Here is a 20,411-nt window from a genome sequence, read left to right as displayed (position 1 = left end):
GTCCTCCCTTTTCCTCCTGTAGCTGCAGGAGGAAAATGGAGGAGAATGGTTCCTCTGTATGCTGGCCCCGCCGCCCCTCCTATCCAGTTCACTTGTGTTCTGCTGTCTCTGGGCCCCTGTGTGCTCCCCCCCCTCCCCCCTACTGTGCTCCCTCCTCCCCTATCCTTTCAGCTGCTGCAGGGGATGTGTCACAATAGAGAACCAGGAAGGGGTCGGTAAATATGTAATTTACCAGCTTCTTCCTTTTCTGAATGGACAGAGTCATGGTCAGTCACATTGTAAAAAAAATAAAATAAAATGATAAAAAATAATACAACTAAAATACCAAAAAATAAAAACTACTGACACCAGTGGGTGAACTTCCAGGATCGCAAAGGTCACACTTGCAACCGGGCCTTGGCATTCCACCACCGTGGGGAGGGCCCAAGATGGCAGGAAGGGGGCCCACTGCTGAACTTGTGAAAGGGTCCCGCTGCGGGACCGTAATAAAGGGCACCCGCAACTAAAGTAAATGGCCCCAGGATCAGTGGGAAGAGCCCCAGGCTTGAAGGGAAGGGCCCCGGGTCGAGGGGGCCCTTCATGGTTTCTTGCACCAGGGCCCTGAAGGTTCTAGTTACGCCTCTGATTCATGCATGTTTTCTGGCATATATCTGGCAGAATACAGGTGATGATGGAACTACATCAAGCCCTGTAGAGAAATAAGACGCATTAAACTATTTGCGGCAAAAACAATTTACAGGCAGCGCTCAAAAATAAATAAATAAATAAATAAATAAGGAAGGGGCAAAGGTCTAATCATAAGTTTTGCCTGTGGTCTCCTGCAGCTGCTCTTTTCACCATTCACTGACAGCAGAAGCCTTGTCAGAGGAAACGCGTCAGAGAGGAGGCGTGTCGAGCCGCCACAGACGTCACGCACTGCCCGATCTGCAGCCGGGCTAGGCGGACTTATCGGTACTGTCGCTTGTATTCCCACCATTTCATGCAAGTGTAATACCTTATTTAATAAACGCATCTCGGGGGTAATACACTATTGTCCGCTTATTCCTTGTCCCACACATGTCATCTTGGGGAGCAAATAAGAGCACGGACGTATACTGGTAGCGGAAGATAGCCATTGGTATCCGATCAACTGAAAGGACATCCATATAAGAGAATCTCCTGTGCTTTGATTTATTTGCCATTCGGTAAGAGGCTATTTTGCATCATACCACAGGGTGGAATTTTAGTGAAGTTTCCTCCTTTTCCAACTTATTGATCAGAGTTTACTCTGCGCCTAACCTTATCCCATCTGGTAAGGAGGAAAGCCTGTTGGTGGCGGGATCTTCATTTCACAAGCACTGGAAATATCACTCTAAAGTTCTTTCACTACTTTATGTATCACTTGGTGAAGATATTTGGACTTTGTGGACTTATATCAGTTATTGCACTCATTTGAGTTTTTGTAGAATCACCGGATCACCATCACTTTGAACTATATGTTTATTACTATATATATATGTTCATTTATTCACATTGTGCATTGTGTCACTTTGATATTGTTTAGCGCACCTATTTTTTAACATTTATTTCACTAGGTATAGTTCAGGTAGCAGCTTTATTTTTATCAGCGCACCCCTTATTTACACTTTTCACCATTACTGATTTCTCTGTATGGAGGCGGCCATCTTTGAATATGAAGGGCTTTGCTTCCTCCTGTCAGAGCCTCCAGCAAGGAGAACAGCAATCTGCACAGTGGTAACATCACCAAATCTCACCCCAAATCTCCTGAGACTAGCAGTCAGAGGTATAAGTGCCTTAGATCTCACATTGCAGGTAGAAAGCTATGAAAGCACAGGAATAACTAGACACCCTCACATACTAGGAAGCTGTCTACTATTTTTAAGGAGGAATTCAAAGCAAAGTATTTTTTTTCAGGGTTAGGCACAGTTACGATTTCCAAAAGTTCCATATAACTTCAATTTTCCCCAGTCATCTTCCAGGACGGCTCAACGAGAGAGAGGCTCCTCCCACCTAACACATAAAAACCAGGTATGAGCCTGTGAGGTTCCTCAGTATTTTGTGCTTCCTTTGGCCAGACAGAAGGGGCAGACTGGCCACTTTCAGCCCAGGGGGCAAGTACAAACCAGAAGCCCATGGTGCAGCGACTCGGCCCCGCTCCTACTCTCCCACTTCCAGTCCTACTCCTGACCCGCATTCCAGGCTGAAGCTCCGCTCCCAGTACTCTCTACTCTCCGGCTGAATCCCGGCTACCGACCTGGCCAGCAGGGGGCAGTTGGGGGAGATGGGACAGCTTGGTTGGGGCTGGCCGGGGCAGGAGAGTCTAAGGTGGGGCATTAAACCGGCCTCTGTTCAGAGACAGTTTACACCATCCATGCTGGGGGGATGGCTGCTCTCTGTCCTTGTCTTTAACCTGCACTCAATAGGTCAGAGGCAGGGGCTTTTTACTTCTCTTCACCAGGAATCCTTTAGGCATGTCTGTGGCAGAAGCAGTGCAGCCTTTTTACTGGGAATCAGATGGGCCCAGGGGGCTACTGCCCCCCTGCCCTCTGGCCCAGTCCTCCCCTGCCAGACAGGACTGATACAACTTTTTGTAATTTATTTCTGTCAGGCCTCCGTTCTAGGTGGCAGGAACCTCCCGACCCTGGTTTCTCCCATACTGGTACAGTGTCCCTTGGGGAGATGTTTTGGGGAATTCGGGCTCTCCCATACTGTGGGTACAGGGGAGGGAAATTTGGGGGACCCCCTCTCCCCCATTTTTTGGTCTTTGAGGAGAGCCTCAGTGGAGCCTTACCTTGTCAGTGTGGGGTTTGCAGAGTATGCAGTCCAGATGCTGGGAGCATGTGGCTTCATCTACCCAGACGCCATGGAGTGTTTTGCGATGGCTGAAGGGCTCGGTGGAGCCGGGAACGCCAGAGGGCTCGGTGGAGCGGGGGAACGCCAGAGCCGTGTATCATTTCCGGCTCAGGGATGACCCATAAGGACAAAAAGAAAAAGTTGGGGGAGAGGGGGGGTCCCCTAAATCCCCCCCCCCCCATGGTATGGGAGAGGACGAATTCAGCAGACACTGCCCCAGTAAGGGAGAAGCCATGGTTGGGAGGCTCCTGCCACCTAGCACGGAGGCCTGACAGAAAAAAAAAATTACAAAAAATTGTAGCGACCCTGTCAAGCCGAAGGAAACACAAAATACCAAGGAACCCTAGGCTGACTCACATCTGGTTTTTATACTAATGTGGATTGTCTTCACAGGCCAGAATAACGGGGTGCATGGAGAGCTGTGAAGCATGGGAATGGTCCCCCCCAATCCACAGGGGCTGGTCCGGGACCTGCAAGCACAGAGAGGGGCCGTGCTGGCCAGGCGTTCCACATGCATTTAAGGACACTGCAGATCCTTCATTCTCTGAACATCAATGGAGTTGGCTGCTGCAGAGGAAGTGTTTGGGGGGGGACGCAGGCTGATCCAGGCCCTAAGGTAGGAGAGCGATGTGGTCATTCAGCAAATCCTTACCCACCACTGGTGGAGGGGGCACTGATGGGATGTCGGTTTCTTTTTATGGTGCTTTTAAAAAGGACCAGGGTGCCACTGGTGGTTTCCCTTCTTTCCTTCCTTAGTCTTTTTATTTTGCACTTGCCAGTTTTTTCTTAGCGCTCCGTGTTCGCTTGAGCCTTGCAGGGTAAGAGCCGCGAAGACAAAGATGGAGGTCTATTATAAAGTGACCCTTTCCTTTATCCAAGCAGGGCAAAGAAAAGAGGGGTCTTTTTTTTTTTCTCCAACCCTTCCCAGCAGTATCTACTCACCTGTCCGTTGCTCCACTACGACTCCTGGGAGTACACTGAAATAGCCACCGCCTACAGTTACGGGTGAGCATGCAACTCATTCCTCCTACTGTGCGGGTTCGCCCACTTTCACACAGGTGGCTTGTAGGCAGTAAAAATGGTGCTTGAGCTGCAGGTTTCTCACCCACAACCCAACCACTTACGTAACTTAAGTCTAAAACAGCCTGGGGTGCCTTGAGGTTTCTTCAGGGATACCTTGGCAAAATGCCTAAAAATGTATCATAAATTGTATACAAGCACAAGATAATGCTTAGAGAAACGCTGTTTATGGCAAGGAAAACAATCACAGTTAAGTGGATTCAAGTGAAGCCCCCTGTTGTTAAGAACTGGATAAGAGCGGTAAATCAGATTTTACCATTTGAAAAAGTATTGTATATGCATAGAGGATGCTCAACGAAATATAATAAAATTTGGGATAATTGGAGTCAATCAACATTAACCAATGGTTGAATATAAGGAGATAACTAAGAGGATATTGAGGGATGCACATAGTATGATGAGGAAATAAATCTATGAATGCAATGGAGCAAGGGGTTGGGGCACACCGGGACAACGGCGATCAATTAAGCTAAATGGATATACCTTGGCATAAAGAGATTATGAATACTAAGTAAACAGATAATTATTTGGATATTGTATATTTTTTTTATTTTATATTGTTTTGTCCCTTTGTTGAAAGGACGTTTGGAATGTTCGTTTTTATGCACATATTGAAATAAAAAGAATTTAAAAAAAAAATTGTATACAAGCAAGTAGGTGGATGAAGCCTGCCTTTCAGTTACACAAAGCCACAGGTTTTCATTGTGCACCATTACGACTTTCTAGACATTGATATCCTAACAACCAGTGATGTCATCAGTTAATTAGGAGGATGTCTGTTACCACCGCAGCATCTTTGTTTGACCCTCCTGTGCCCCTCTCCCTCGGCACTGGGGTGACATTAGCTGGCTGAGAGGGAGAAGAGAAACAATGGAATACTAGTCAGTACCAGTGTGCAAAAGCGTATTTTCTTTGAAAGAATAAATTACCTCTAAGGGTTGGGTGTCCTACGTGTGGATGTTGCTGCATTGTGTAAACCTATTAGTCAGTTTTTACATTTTAGAATGGGTGCCTCGAGACTGTCAATAATTTTAAAGGGTGCCTCAACTAAAAAAAAAGGTTGAGAAACACTGCTCTAAAATACAGTCAGAGGTAACTGTTCATGCACAAAGCATTGCAGCCAAGTCTAACCAAGCTGACAGGCACTACCACCTGTCAAACTCAGCCATTCAAGTCAACAGGGCCACGGCTTAACCGCAAACCAAACCCATGGCACATTAGTTCCACTGTAATGCAGAGAATTTGACCCATTGTAAATTGGAATTTACAGGCATTCAGTAGGCGGCAGGATCACCTTTTGAATGCCTGACATGGGCCCCACCAGAGATCGCTTTTCAGAGCATGGACTAGTGTGACCAGCTCAGATCTGTCACATGGGGTGGTTTAACCTCCCTGGCGGTATGATTCTTTTGGATTTAAGGTGCTGAAAGCGGTACCATTATTTTGCATGTAATTCTTGTGAATGAGCAGCCAAAACCAACTATATACATTTATTTTATATATATATATATATATATATATATATATATATATATATATATATATATATAATAAATGTAAACAGTTGGTTTGGGCTGCTCATTCACAAGAATTACGTATATATATATATACATACACACACACATACATATATATATATATATACATATATATATATATATATATATATATATATATATATATACACACACACACACACACACACACACACACACACACACACACACACACACACACATATATATATATATATATATATATATATATACATACACACACACACACACACACACACACACACACACACACATCAAAAGTACAGTAAAACTGCAGGAAAGGGCACTGGGGGGGGCAAACTAATGTGATTTTTTTTTTTATTTTGAATAGTATCAGTGTGTTTGGTGTGTTTTACATTTGAATTTGCCGCCGGTTCCACCCCCCCTACGAATGTCACGTCACAAGAGACGGAAGTCGGGGCACGGAAAGAGGATCGGGAGGAAGATCCGCCGCAAGACACCGCTGGGGCACATCGCTGGATCCCGATGACAAGGTAAGTAACCCTGCTTACAGGATCCAGCGATGCTTCTGGCGGTACCCCGAGTGTGGCTCGGGGTTACCGCTTTTGGCTCTGAAATTTAACTCCGAGCCACGCTCGGGAATACCGCTAAGAAGGTTAAGAGGTCCATCACTCTAAATAAGCACTGACTATTTGGAGTTCTTAAAGGGCTTTCATATCCTGTCCTGGGTGGCAAGGCTGCCAAATGATACACATTCAAGTCAATGGGAAAATGCCACAAACACTATGAAACCGCGTGCATGTTTGTCGGCAAAAATGGGGTGAAAACAGGGGGTGTGGACGCCTCCTCACCGCCTGTCAGTAGCCTCTGGACCGTGATGCGAGTTCAGAGGCAAGGGGGATTAAAACGCACATCTAAATCTACCCTAATGGGAGTGGCAGGAGGGCGAGTATATGCTGCAGGGGAGGGGCGGAAGTTAAAGCGTAACTCCACTTTTGTTGAGAAAAAAAAACATTCCCCTCTGGGTGATCTCTGTACATTACAAGAATTTTAACAAACTTTATTGCAGATTCCTACCTTTTGTTATTCTGAAGAAAGAAATTGTTTGTGCCTCTGTGCTGAGTGGATTTAATGGGAGTGGTTTCATAATTATCTATCAGCTGTGGCAGCTGCAGGGCTCTAATGAGGAAATCTGCTGGGCCTGCATCCCTTTAGACGTGTTCCTATTGAGAGTATCTCACCAAAAATGACATTTTTGTTGCAGGGGATGCCAGAAATCTGACTTGTATCTTATGCCTCGTACACACGCAACGATTGTTGGCCGTGAATTTTCGGCCAATGTCCGATCGGCCGATTTTCGGCTTGTTAGTATGATGCTTCTGACAACCGACTCCGACTTTTCGGCCAAATAAAATCTGGTGTGCATGCTATAAAATTTTTGTTGGCCGTCAACAGAACGGCCGATTTTCCATCAGTCAGTACAGATATCGGCAGACAAAAATCTGATGAGCAAGACTGGGCATGCTCAGAGAAGAAAAAACACAGGGAAAGTAAACCAGCACATGACATCACTTCTGAAGTAGATTTTTGTTGGCCGAGAAAATTCGTGTGCAGTCTAGAGCACATTTCAACCAACAAACAACACTGGACAAAAGACGGCCGATCGGTCGGCCGATAATCGTTGCGTGTGCACGGGGCTTTAGGCAGACTTCTGGGAAAATTGGTGAGCCAATCACACAAGCAGGAAATGATCTTTCTGGGGTGTGGTCAGTATACATTCTGTGTACAGAACAGCTCCAGGCGGCCATATTGCACTTTCAGAACATTATAACAGGTGCCGATTGAAAAGGAAAGGTAATTTTTAATAACATTCAATTACGATTTGTGTCGCAATTGTATACGCTATATTGTTTTTTCTTTATTTGCTGATTTTTTTCCCCACGAAAGTGGAGTTACCCTTTAGGGATGCTCTTACTTTGCACTAGAAGTACTAAAGGTAGGATTCGTTTTAATGCTGAATTTTAAGCATACAGCTAAAAACAGAAAAGGAAGCAGTTTTAAAGTTTAACTTCCAAAAAAGTCATATTTCTGCCCATCTATTTAAGAGAATTACACAGCACAGCTCTGGGATTAGGGAGGGGAAAGATCCGATTTTCCTCCGCTGCTGTTTAGTAACACTTACTGGTCTTGTCCCTCCCCCAGCCTGTGATTGGACAGTGACAGAAGACGCAGTAAACTGATGAGCTCCTCTTTTAGTCACTCTGCTCTCCCCTTCTATCAGTATGTCCCTTGCACCACAACACACCTGATTGTACTGCTTCTTCTCCCAGTCAAAGCTCTGCTGTACAGTGACTATAAGAGGCTGATACCAGATCAAATTCAGGTACGTACACAGCATGAATTTAAGAGGATACATTTAATGATATATCAAAGTATACAGAGCTGTACTAATATAGAGCAGAGCTGACAATGAAGGTGATGGAATGTCAACTGAGCTGGAAGGAAATCGTGGCCAGCCGTTTGCAGGAAGAGAAGATATCACATATTTTGTCTTACTAAAGAAATGTTTGCACTCACCATTGGAAAGGAAATAGAAGTTTATCTGGTAGAACATGCTGTGCTACATTTTATTAGTACATCTGCGGGAAATTAAAGCATGACTACAGCAAAACGGCCGCCAATCTTTTACAGCTTTTTTTTTTATTTCAGTAAGTGGAATGGTTTACCTTTAAAGTGGTTTTAACTTAAAGCAGAACTATAGGCAAAACTTTTTTTTTTTCATTTCGGATAGAGTAAGGGAGGGTTAGATTTTTTTTTTTTTTTTCGCCATCTGTGTCCTATTGCGGAGCTTTTCCTTCACTTCCTATCCCGTAGCCTAACAGGAAGTGAGAGGAAGTCCCTGAAAATTTAGGGCATTCCTTGGGGACTCCCAGGTCACCAGAACTAGGGTCCCCATTGGAAGATTTCCTCACTATTTCTTTTCTGGGGACAACCCAAAATGTGGGATTTTCTTTTACTTTCACCTTTGATGATAATGCTAAACAGGACAAATAGAGGGGGGGGGATGTCCCTTATAGGAGCACAGAGAGCAATGAAAACTGGTGTTTAAATCCTTCTCCACTCTATGCAAAACTAAGGAAAAAAAAAAAAAAAAATTGCCTTTAGCTATACTTTATTGCATTAAGGTAATGAGCCTTCTGTGTGCAGCTCCCTTTCCTAATTTTTTCCTGAACCCAATCTCGATCCAGTGCTGTGCATGAGAGCAGCAGCTCTCTGCCTCCTCACTGGCCATGGAGGAGGCAGCTGGAGCCACTGGCTCCTGCTACGGTCAATCACAGCCTGTGAGGAAAGAGCTGGGGGCGGGGCCAAGTCACGCTCTATGTGTCAAGGGACACACACTGCCTAGCCAGGGATCAAGCCCGCAGTAATGCCCCCATAGCAAGCAGCTTGCTATTGGGGCCCCTGGGGGGGGGGGGGGGATCCAGGAATGGCGGTGGGGGGACCAGAAAAGAGGAGGATCAGTGTTTCTTCGTGCAAGGCCATTGCACAGAGCAGGTATGACATGTTTGATATTAAAAAAAGAAATCCCTTTATAAATCACTAAATCTGTACTCCATTATAAACTTTTAAAATAAAAGCATTGCCTTTAGCTCCAATACTACCACAAAAAACAAACAAACAAAAAAACATGGCAGGCAGATGGAAATGTACTGGAGCAGTTTAAAAACAGCACTAGGTTTACTGCTTGTCCACATGCACAATGCTAGACAGCGGAAATCACAAGCAAATTGCACAGAACCGATCAGAGTTGCTCTGTGCCTTATGATTTTTCCTGAAACCATGCATTGGATAAGTAGTTGTGTAAATATCGTGCAACATAAAAAAAACTGTGACTGCCACTATTTTATCACCCAGGGCCCCCGCTTTAAGAAAAAAAAAAAAACTGGAATTGTTTGGGGTATAAATACATTTTCTTGCAATAAATGTAGAATTTACCACGTGCAAGAAAAATTTAAAAATTTCCGCATTAGAAAAGTACTCAAAGGAACCTCAGTAGAAACCAAAGTTAGGAAAGGCTGAACTAGAGGAAAGCAGAAACAGAAACTAAATCCCGTCATTCTCCGGTGTGGGTGAGAAAAAGAACCAAACATATAATTAGTTACTGAGATGCAGACACAGAACGGTCAGCGAGCGTCAAAACCAACACTCACCGCACACAGCAAATGTATACTGGCAGGCATGTGTGAGCACCGGGGAGGTGGTAAGAGTTTAAAAGTCATATCTTTAACCAGTACTGGCCCGTCCATTGGGGGCGCAGTGGTGCCGAAACCCCCTATCCATGCATCTGGGCCCCTAATCTACATGCAGGGCGCTGAATGTATGGATTCCAATGGGGGTTTTTTTTTTTTTTTTTTTTTAAGCATGCGATTAGAGCCAGAGGCTCTAATAGGCTTCAAAAAAGGGTGGGCTCGGGGCGCAGAGCACTGCGCCCTGAGCCCACCCAGTTGTGTGACAATAGTGAATGAACATTCACTATTGCCACACTGATTCTCCTCCTGGCCAATCAGGAAGTGGGTCCTGAGACCCGTTTCCCGATTGGCTGAAAGGAGAAGCCATGCTATTTGCAAAGAAGGAGGAGGAGGAGGGAGGAGACGCAGGGGAAGCCCAACCCATGGACGAGACTGAGGGGGAACCCACCGCCGCTGCCTGCCCAGGGTGAGTGAGCCGGCGACTGGGGGGGGTGTGCGGGCTGGAGCTGGTGTGGTCCAGGGAGGGGGGGGGGTATGGTGTGGTCCATCTGCCGCCCCCCCCCCCGGCCCATGGAGCACCAGCCGCCACTGCCTTTAACCTTAACAGCATTACATATGCTCGCAGGTATCAACAAGTCTTTATACCACCCATTCTCAGCCAGGGTTCCATAGAACACCGGGGTTCCTCCAGAGGTTGCTAGGGTCCCCTTGAGCAATGTCTCTATTCAGATAAAGGTGAAGTTGGCATTGCTGTAATAATACAGCAACAGAAATTTGTTTATTAGAAATGCAGGATAAAAAGGTTCCAGTATACAAAAAAGCACAAATGTGTTTTAGCCTCAGAAGGCCTTAGTCATAACTCAGCAGATGAGAACAAGTCCTTATATCACCCATTCTCAGCCAGGGTTCCATAGAACACCAGGGTTCCACCAGAGGTTGCTAGGGTCCCCATGAGCAATGTCTCCATACAGATAAAGGGGATGTTGGCATTGCTGTAATAATACAGCAACAAAACTTTGTTTATTAGAAATGCATGATAAAAAGGTTCCAGTATACAAAAAAAGCACAAATGTGTTTTAGCCTCAGAAGGCCTTAATCATAACTCAGCAGATGAGAACAAGTCTTTATATCACCCATTCTCAACCAGGGTTCTATAGAACTCTAGGGTTCCTCCAGAGGTTTTTTAGGGGTTCCTTGAGCAATAAGCAATGTCTACCTCTCAGGTAAGTAACCTTTGACACCAACGATCATTTTAGCTATTTGTAGGGGTTATTTCTTCCCAATGACATCAAATGTAAGGAGCATTCTTCACTCTGACCAACACACTAATGTACTGTGCTAAAAAATCTAATGTGCTGTTCCCTGAGACCACAAAGTTATTGCAAGGGTTCCTCCTTGTTAAAAAGGTTGGGAAATGCTGCCTTAGGCCTGGTTCACAACTATGCAGGTTGCAGTTTCAATACTCCAGGTGCATTTAGCATTTTTTAATACACGTTTTTGATCCATTGAAGTCTTTGGAACCAAAAATACAACCCTGCTGGTCCCTGGCCCTTCCATAAAATGCACAGATGTGAATGTGAGGGACCCATAGGAAACCATGTTACATGGACTGTAGTTTCTGCCAAACTGAAATCGCACTAAAAAATGCATAGGTGTAAACCATGCCTAAAACTTGCCAAATCTATCAGATGCCTGATAGATGGATCATTTTAGAGTGCAAATTTAAGCTTGAGCTATTGAACCCTGTAAACAACTTTCTTCCTTTTTATGAACTTAAAGAAATTGGAAACATGTTAAGAGGAGTACCTGTAAGCCAAATAGATAATTTTTATTAATTTGCAATAATTTTTTATTTTTTTAATAAAAATGTAGACGTCCTGACTATAATAAGGAAAATAAATTAAAAAATTATGACATGCTCTTTTTAGGTTTTTCTCCCCTAAGAAAAGACCATAGCTTTTTAGAAGGTCAGTTGTTCCTGATCATACAATGACCATATCCTCGGCACGTCAGCATTGTACACAGACGTGGATCAGCAGCGGTGTCACTGCCTTCCTGGTAAACAGCGCGGTTCCCATTACGTGTGTCGCCGCTGTTGCACAAGGATAGGAGGTGTGTGGAGGACAAACAAACTGACTGAAAACAGTTCTCTGGGCTTTAGAGAAAATTCTCCGATCTTATCGCATTGTCAGCTTCACAGACAGATTAGTAACCTGAAACTCCACTCTATCTCACTTCCCTTCCGCCTGCAATTCCTTATAGGAAGAGTCTGGCTCATTACCAGATACCAGGCTATAGAAAATGGTCACAGCGGGGCAAACCCTAACGGAGAAGAGCGATTTTCTTTTTAACCAATCTTTCTGCAACTACATCAAAGCAATCAGATCTGCAAAAAATAGAATAGCCATAACATCCCTTTCGAATGGTTTGGACTCAATTTCGATCAAATTCGATTGGCCATAGCAGAAAATAATCATTTCGCAACAGTCAGCAGAACTGAGATACTTGATCATGAATGTGATCGTATTTTGACTGATGATGAGATTACATGGTGAAAACAGAGATGATTGCAAGTTACAATCATAACTTAATTATTGATCAAAATCTCCTTCTCTGTGTGTGGCGTATCGATCGCATGGGTCTTATAGATCAATTATGCTAACTATAGATCAATTATGCTGATTGGAGAAGATTGATTAGAAAATAAATCAATGTTTTTCAAAGCATGTATGGCCACTGTTAAACTGGGGATCTACCGCCTGAGCGGATGCCGCAATCCATCCTGCTCTGTGTGGTGGTCCGCAGCCTGTGCTGGGTCTTCACCTTACACCGGTGGCCCAGACATCTCCCGTTCGCGCCTTTAGGAAATTGGAACTACTGTTTCCGGCGCCTGCGGATGTCGTCGCTGCGCCGGAAGTGCCCTGGTCCGCTTCCTGGGGCCAGGGTGCAATGCCGGAGTTCCGCCCCCTCCACTCGTGGCGCCAAATTCAAACTTGCAGGTTTCCCTGCTGAATTGGTGTCGTTACAGGTACACAGCCTGTGCTGCTCCAAGGACACCGCCACAAACGGAGAAGATTCCCCCTGCAATTCCACTGACGACATCCACAGTCCTTCCCCTATGGACCACGAGATACAGGAGACAAAGCGGTAAGCCCCCATTGCAACAAATCAGGGTACCGCACTTGGGCTGGAGAAGATGCATTCTTTCAATCCCGGTCTTTTTAGGACAGTTCCATGAGACCAGGAGCTTCAGTTCCTAGGAACATGTTACCCCCGGTCCGGAGGAAACACTAATACTGAAGGTGAGGACTAGGGCGACGTCTTTTATTTGATTGGAATGTGTTTCCTGTCCTGGTGGAGCCCTAGGTCTCATGGGCTGTTCTGGAAGACGACTTGAGAAAATGACTTGTTTCCCCAACCAACAATAGACAGTATGGATGAAGGAACCACCATTAGATTCAGGCAGCCACAGTTTACGTGGCTGCTGCCACTGCCAAATAGTGACTGCATCTGAGAGGAGCCCCATCTGACGGGACCCAGAAGAGCCCCATCAGAGAGGGGCCCCAGAAGAGCCCCATCAGAGAGGGGCCCCAGAAGAGCTCCATCAGAGAGGTTCCCCAGAAGAGCCCCATCAGAGAGGTTCCCCAGAAGAGCCCAATCAGAGAGGGGCCCCAGAAGAGCCCCATCAGAGAGGGGCCCCAGAAGAGCCCCATCAGAGAGGGGCCCCAGAAGAGCCCCATGAGAGAGGTTCCCCAGAAGAGCCCCATCAGAGAGGGGATCCAGAAGAGCCCCATCAGAGAGGGGATCCAGAAGAGCCCCATCAGAGAGGGGATCCAGAAGAGCCCCATCAGAGAGGGGCCCCAGAAGAGCCCCATCAGAGAGGGGCCCCAGAAGAGCCCCATCAGAGAGGTTCCCCAGAAGAGCCCCATCAGAGAGGGGATCCAGAAGAGCCCCATCAGAGAGGGGCCCCAGAAGAGCCCCATCAGAGAGGGGCCCCAGATGAGCCCCATCAGAGAGGAGCCCCATCTGACGGGACCCAGAGGAGCCCCATCTGACGGGACCCAGAGGAGCCCCATCTGACGGGACCCAGAGGAGCCCCATCTGACGGGACCCAGAGGAGCCCCATCTGACGGGACTCAGAGGAGCCCCATCTGACGGGACCCAGAGGAGCCCAATCTGACGGGACCCAGAGGAGCCCAATCTGACGGGACCCAGAGGAGCCCAATCTGACGGGACCCAGAGGAGCCCAATCTGACGGGACCCAGAGGAGCCCAATCTGACGGGACCCAGAGGAGCCCAATCTGACGGGACCCAGAGGAGCCCAATCTGACGGGACCCAGAGGAGCCCAATCTGACGGGACCCAGAGGAGCCCAATCTGACGGGACCCAGAGGAGCCCCATCTGACGGGACCCAGAGGAGCCCCATCTGACGGGACCCAGAGGAGCCCCATCTGACGGGACCCAGAGGAGCCCCATCTGACGGGACCCAGAGGAGCCCCATCTGACGGGACCCAGAGGAGCCCCATCTGACGGGACCCAGAGGAGCCCCATCTGACGGGACCCAGAGGAGCCCAATCTGACGGGACCCAGAGGAGCCCAATCTGACGGGACCCAGAGGAGCCCAATCTGACGGGACCCAGAGGAGCCCAATCTGACGGGACCCAGAGGAGCCCAATCTGACGGGACCCAGAGGAGCCCAATCTGACGGGACCCAGAGGAGCCCAATCTGACGGGACCCAGAGGAGCCCCATCTGACGGGACCCAGAGGAGCCCCATCTGACGGGACCCAGAGGAGCCCCATCTGACGGGACCCAGAGGAGCCCCATCTGACGGGACCCAGAGGAGCCCAATCTGACGGGACCCAGAGGAGCCCAATCTGACGGGACCCAGAGGAGCCCAATCTGACGGGACCCAGAGGAGCCTAATCTGACGGGACCCAGAGGAGCCCAATCTGACGGGACCCAGAGGAGCCCAATCTGACGGGACCCAGAGGAGCCCAATCTGACGGGACCCAGAGGAGCCCAATCTGACGGGACCCAGAGGAGCCCCATCTGACGGGACCCAGAGGAGCCCCATCTGACGGGACCCAGAGGAGCCCCATCTGACGGGACCCAGAGGAGCCCCATCTGACGGGACCCAGAGGAGCCCCATCTGACGGGACCCAGAGGAGCCCCATCTGACGGGACCCAGAGGAGCCCCATCTGACGGGACCCAGAGGAGCCCCATCTGACGGGACCCAGAGGAGCCCCATCTGACGGGACCCAGAGGAGCCCCATCTGACGGGACCCAGAGGAGCCCAATCTGACGGGACCCAGAGGAGCCCAATCTGACGGGACCCAGAGGAGCCCCATCTGACGGGACCCAGAGGAGCCCAATCTGACGGGACCCAGAGGAGCCCAATCTGACAGGACCCAGAGGAACCCAATCTGACGGGACCCAGAGGAACCCATCGGAGAGGAGTTTGCCGCTACCCCTCTGTACCGAAGGATGGGCAGGTCCCGGCGGACATCGAGTCCACAGTACCCGCAGGCCAGCAGCCGCCTACCCAGAAGTGTTGGATCATGTACTACGTATGTGATCCGATGCAGCAGTGCCACCATACCGCGGTATATGTAAGTTATACGGTCGGCAAGTGGTTAAATCTGAACCCCAGCCTTGCCTTCAGTCTTGCACAGTTGTACAGACTCCTCTCCTGGACTGAAATGGCTTCCTCCGATTTCACTGCACACTTTAAGCTTCTTACACTGTGAATTGAAAGCTACATCCAATCAGATAGAGCACACCTCATTTCCTGGCTGGGGGACATCCAGCATCATTTAGCACTTTCCTCCCCAATGTGTCCCTGGCCTGCCGTTTGCATTTATTGGATTTAAGTTCTTTCAATCATGGAGGCTCAGCAGACAGGTGACGCTACCTAGGGTGGTCTACATGCAGCCTGCCTAGGAACACCTACTTCTCCAAATGACACACCTATCAAAGTAATTTTGTTTTCATAACTCCTCCCAAAAGCCAGACCACCGTTAGCATCAGAGCTGAGGGCTTTTGAGAGGCGCTGTGATGTTTGCAGGACGCTATGTACAGTAACCTGCTGGACCCTCCCACCAGCCATGATCTGCCTGCATTGCATAAAGAAGAACAGAGACCCAGTGATGATGTCCAGGATCTCAAAATACATATGTAATCAAAATAGAGAGAAAAAAATAAATAGCATGCTGATGGGAGGGCAAATTATAATCAGAAAGGGAACGATACAATATGCATTGAAGGTAAAGTAATAGTAGGTCACTCACGCTGTAGAGTCATAATATTTGGAAATATCAGGATTCGGAGCTCCGGCAACTGCAAAGTTACTGCTTCCCGTGTCCACCAAAATATTTACCTGAAAAAGAAACAAAATGTATCCAGTGAGTCCCAACACATGTAATACCACATACGTACAGCAGGGGGCTCCAAACATGGTGCGCTTTTACTCCAAATTCAAAAGTGGATGGCAAACCTAAAGGACTGTGGCCATAAACAAAGGCAGCATTTATTTAAGCAGTTACTTATCAATTAAAATAGAATTAATGTATGCAAATACTCACATTGCCCCAGGGCTGGGAAGTTTACAAGCTCCCACGCCAGTGCCGACATCTAGGCCTGCTCTTCCCCTGGGTTTGGGATCCTGGCCCATCTGGACTGGTGGGATTGGCGGACATAAATCTGGCACGCAAGTTGTCATTTATTCTACCACCCAGTAGATGGCAGGATTGTACATCAAGCTGAGCATGAGCAGCAGTGGTTGCTGGTGCTCCAGCAGTCGGCGGGGGGGGGGGGGGGGGGGCGGGGGTGGCTGTTACAGACGGACCCCCCCCCCCCCCCAATCACTCCAGCCCACACCACCATACGTGCCAGTTTACTTACCTTGCTCCCCGGGACTGACAAGCAGCGGCAGCTTCCCCCTCAGTCTCCATGTTCCCTCTCAGCGGCCGTCTCCTCTCTCCTTCTTGGCCAATAGGATGCCTTCTCCTTTCGGCCAGTTGGGATACAGGTCTCAGTACCCGCTTCCTGATTGGCCAGGAGGAGAATCAGTGCGGCAATAGTAAATATTCATTTGCTATTGTCACACAACTGAGTGCGCTCAGGGTGCAGTGGTCTGCACCTTGAGCCGACCTTTTTTTAAAGCCCATTAGAGCCTCTGGCTCTAATCATATGCTTCAAAAAAAAAACCCCATTGGAATCCATGCATCTGGCGCCCTGCATGTAGATTAGGGGACCGGACGTATGGATAGGGGGGGTGGCACCCATGTGCCCCCCAATGGATGGGCTGCCACTGATTGAGCAGATTAGTGTACACACTAAACAGTCTTGCAAACAAAGTAGTAAAGCCATCAGGATGAGGACATTTATTCGCCAAAAAGTGACAGTTATTTTCTGCCCAATGAGATTTGGAATTTGCAGTCAAAGCAGACAACATACTGTGCTCTGAACCCCTTCGTGTTGGTTTACACTAGCTGTTGGGCTGCAGTAAAATCCCACAGTCGAGCTGTAGTTTTACAACAGCTTCCCAATTACGTTCCATCCTCAGCTTCAGTGCCTGCAGCAGGAGCGATACCCTCTGTGCCTTTCGGTGGGCGCTACCGCCTGCTGATCGCAACCCATTCAAGTGAATGGGACACACTCTGCAACTAACCCACAACCACGTATGCAGCAGCTAGTGCAGGGTCCAAGGGGTTAAAGCAGAAAGTGAGGTCACCACCTGACAAATGCTCTCTGAAGAGCAACCCAAACATAGATCGCTCTTTTCACCTCATGTACACTGGATATTTTTAATGTGGCTGTTGGGAGCATTTTTTATTTTCCTGCCTCTAAACGCCCCAGGATGTTAGCCCATGTGTCCATGTACACAGGATTGAGTTTGCATATTGTGGTAGACACCGAGCGCAGAATTCTTGGGATGCTTGATTTTATATACATACTTTGGTCCAAGCTGGACTAATGTAACGGTGCAAAAATTGCCATACGTAAACTTTTATTAATGAGGCCTGGCATGGCAAGCACAGCAGGGCCGGTTGCCCTGGGCGCTATGGTTAACTGAGTGTAGGACCCTCTAAAATTGCATATCATGAATGGATCATGAATGGGGGAAGGGGGCCATTTGGCATCTTTGCCCTGGGCGCTGGATGATCTTGTGCCGGCACTGAAACACAGTTGGTACTTTTGGATTATTTTTATTTTTGGTTTCCTTTTTGCACATTATTCTGGTCTTACAAAGGCCCAAAATCCCAATACAATCGACTACAATAGCTAAACTAAAGCTAGACTAAAATAGCAGATTTGTGGGATAGACTTCCCATGTACATGAATAATTGAAGCAAAGACAAAAGGAATGTATAAACGTATTAATTACGTGGATTTACTACCGGCACCCGGGCCTGGAGACAGAAGCACATGGAGGTTTTAACAAGAATGTGATAATGGGAAGGTTGACCGTGAGCCAACGTTTAAATAGCCATGGCTCTGACAGCGCGCAGATTAATACAGCGCTGAGCGAGCAGTTTTGGAAATATGTTAATACAACAATATATGGAAAATCCGAATACAACTTACGATGGGCCGATTAATCTTACAGAAAGGTCAGATCTCATGTTAGGGAGAAATATGCGGAGTTCCTCTGTGCTGATCAGGAATGTTACACGGCTTCCTCCTCAGCAGTATAGAAAAGACGCATTCATGGCTCCTCCCACGACCCAGGATCACCCACACATGGGCCTGGCAAAGGCCACACAGGGGCATTGTATACCAAATAACAGCCATTGGGGAGTGGGCAGGCCAGTCCTGAAAATGTAATACAGTTCATAAGACTGGCCTGTCCTGTTTTCTGCCAAAAATATCAACCTTATAAAAAGGCAGTGTATATACACACACACACACACACACACACACACACCGGTATATATAATTTTTAAAGATGATCATTGATATTGAAAGATAAAAACTAGATTATTAATAATTATAGTATATTTCTATATTATTTTCTTTTCTTATTTTTTTTTATATTCTCATATTATATTAATATATACATACATATGTTATAATATATATATATATATATATATATATATATATATATATATATATATATATATATACATACATACATACACATATATATATATATATATATATATATATATATACATATATATACATACACATACACACACACACACACATAAGAATATAATACATTTTATGAATCTATAAAATATTATTTATTATATTCATTTTTTTAATTTAGATTATATTAATATAGAAGTTATTTAAAAAAAATATTTTATATATATATACATATATACATACATACATACATACTGTATATATAAATAAATAACATTTTTAAAGATTATCATTGATATTGAAAAATAAAAAACTAGAATATTATTATTATTAATTATAGTATATTTCTATATTATTTTCTATTCTTATATTTTTTATGTTCTCATATTATCTTAATATACATACATATGTGATAATAAATATATATATCTATATACATATATATATATACACATATATATATATATATATATATATATACACACACACACACACACACATACACACGTACATATACGCCCCCTGATGACGTCTGTGTAAGACGAAACATGTAGGCGGAGCCTGACCGGCGTGGCGCTTGTTGCTGTGGAGGATCCGGCGGCCATCTTTTTGGAGTCCAGAGCTACTGATCGGCTTACAAATCATTTCATGCTGTTTTTTACTGGATAATGTGTAAGTGGCCAATTTTACTTTTAATAAACCTTAGTCTGATGTACTATACTATGAGGAGTCTCCCTCTGATCTGAGTCTCCCTCTGATCCCCAATTGTTCTTTTGTGGATTTTAATATAAAAAGCGCTGCATGTTATCGCAAGCTCATTTATATCCACATTTCAGGATTGGTGAAAGCTGCTTTTTTCTGTTGATATAGGTTTTTTATTTAGCGCAGTATTATATCTTTATTATTGTCACATGAAAAGATATAATATTTACAAAGATGTGAGGGGTGTACTCACTTTTGTGAGATACTGCTGTTCACAAACGCTCTCCATCCAACCTCACTGAGATCGAGGTGTTTTGCAAGGAGGAATGGGCAAGATTTTCAGTCTCTCGATGTGCAAAACTGATAGAGACATACCCCAAGTGACTTACAGCTGTAATTGCAGCAAAAGGTGGCGCTACAAAGTATTAACTTAAGGGGGCTGAATAATTTTGCACGCCCAATTTTTCAGTTTTTTATTTGTTAAAAAAGTTTGAAATATCCAATAAATTTCGTTCCACTTCATGATTGTGTCCCACTTGTTGTTGATTCTTCACAAAAAATTACAGTTTTATATCTTTATGTTTGAAGCCGGAAATGTTCGCAAAGTTCAAGGGGGCCGAATACTTTCGCAAGGCACTGTATATAATAAATTAAACAATTTGCATAAAGCTTTACAACATGAGGGCAGACAGTACAGTTACAATACAATTCAATACAGGAGGAATCAGACAGCCCTGCTCGTTAGAGTTTACAATCTAGAAGGAAGGGTCAAGTAATACAAAGGGCAATAACTGTGAGGGATGAGCTGATGGAGAACATAAATGTACAGTTGTTAGGTGGGGGTAGAAAAAGGCTTCTCTAAATCGGAGAGTTTTCAGGGATTGTCTAAAAGTGAACAGAGTAAGAGCTA

The 20,411-nt window shown here is 46.0% G+C and overlaps 1 protein-coding gene across 1 annotated transcript in view; it reads right to left on the bottom strand.

The window, feature by feature from the left end:
* Positions 1–20,411, bottom strand: part of BACE2 (beta-secretase 2) — a 106,318-nt gene that overhangs the window by 53,901 nt on the left and 32,006 nt on the right. Inside the window, exon 2 of the mRNA XM_082245628.1 lies at positions 15,991–16,079. Within this exon, the coding sequence (XP_082101754.1) occupies positions 15,991–16,079 (89 nt within the window). The remainder of the gene's footprint in view (positions 1–15,990; positions 16,080–20,411) is intronic.

The sequence above is a fragment of the Pelophylax lessonae genome (genome assembly GCF_965119305.1).
Source record: "Pelophylax lessonae genome assembly, chromosome: 2".
In the NCBI taxonomy this organism is placed as follows: domain Eukaryota; kingdom Metazoa; phylum Chordata; class Amphibia; order Anura; family Ranidae; genus Pelophylax; species Pelophylax lessonae.
The sequence above is the reverse complement of the archived record's forward strand: the minus strand, read 5'-3'. Positions and strand labels throughout refer to the sequence as shown.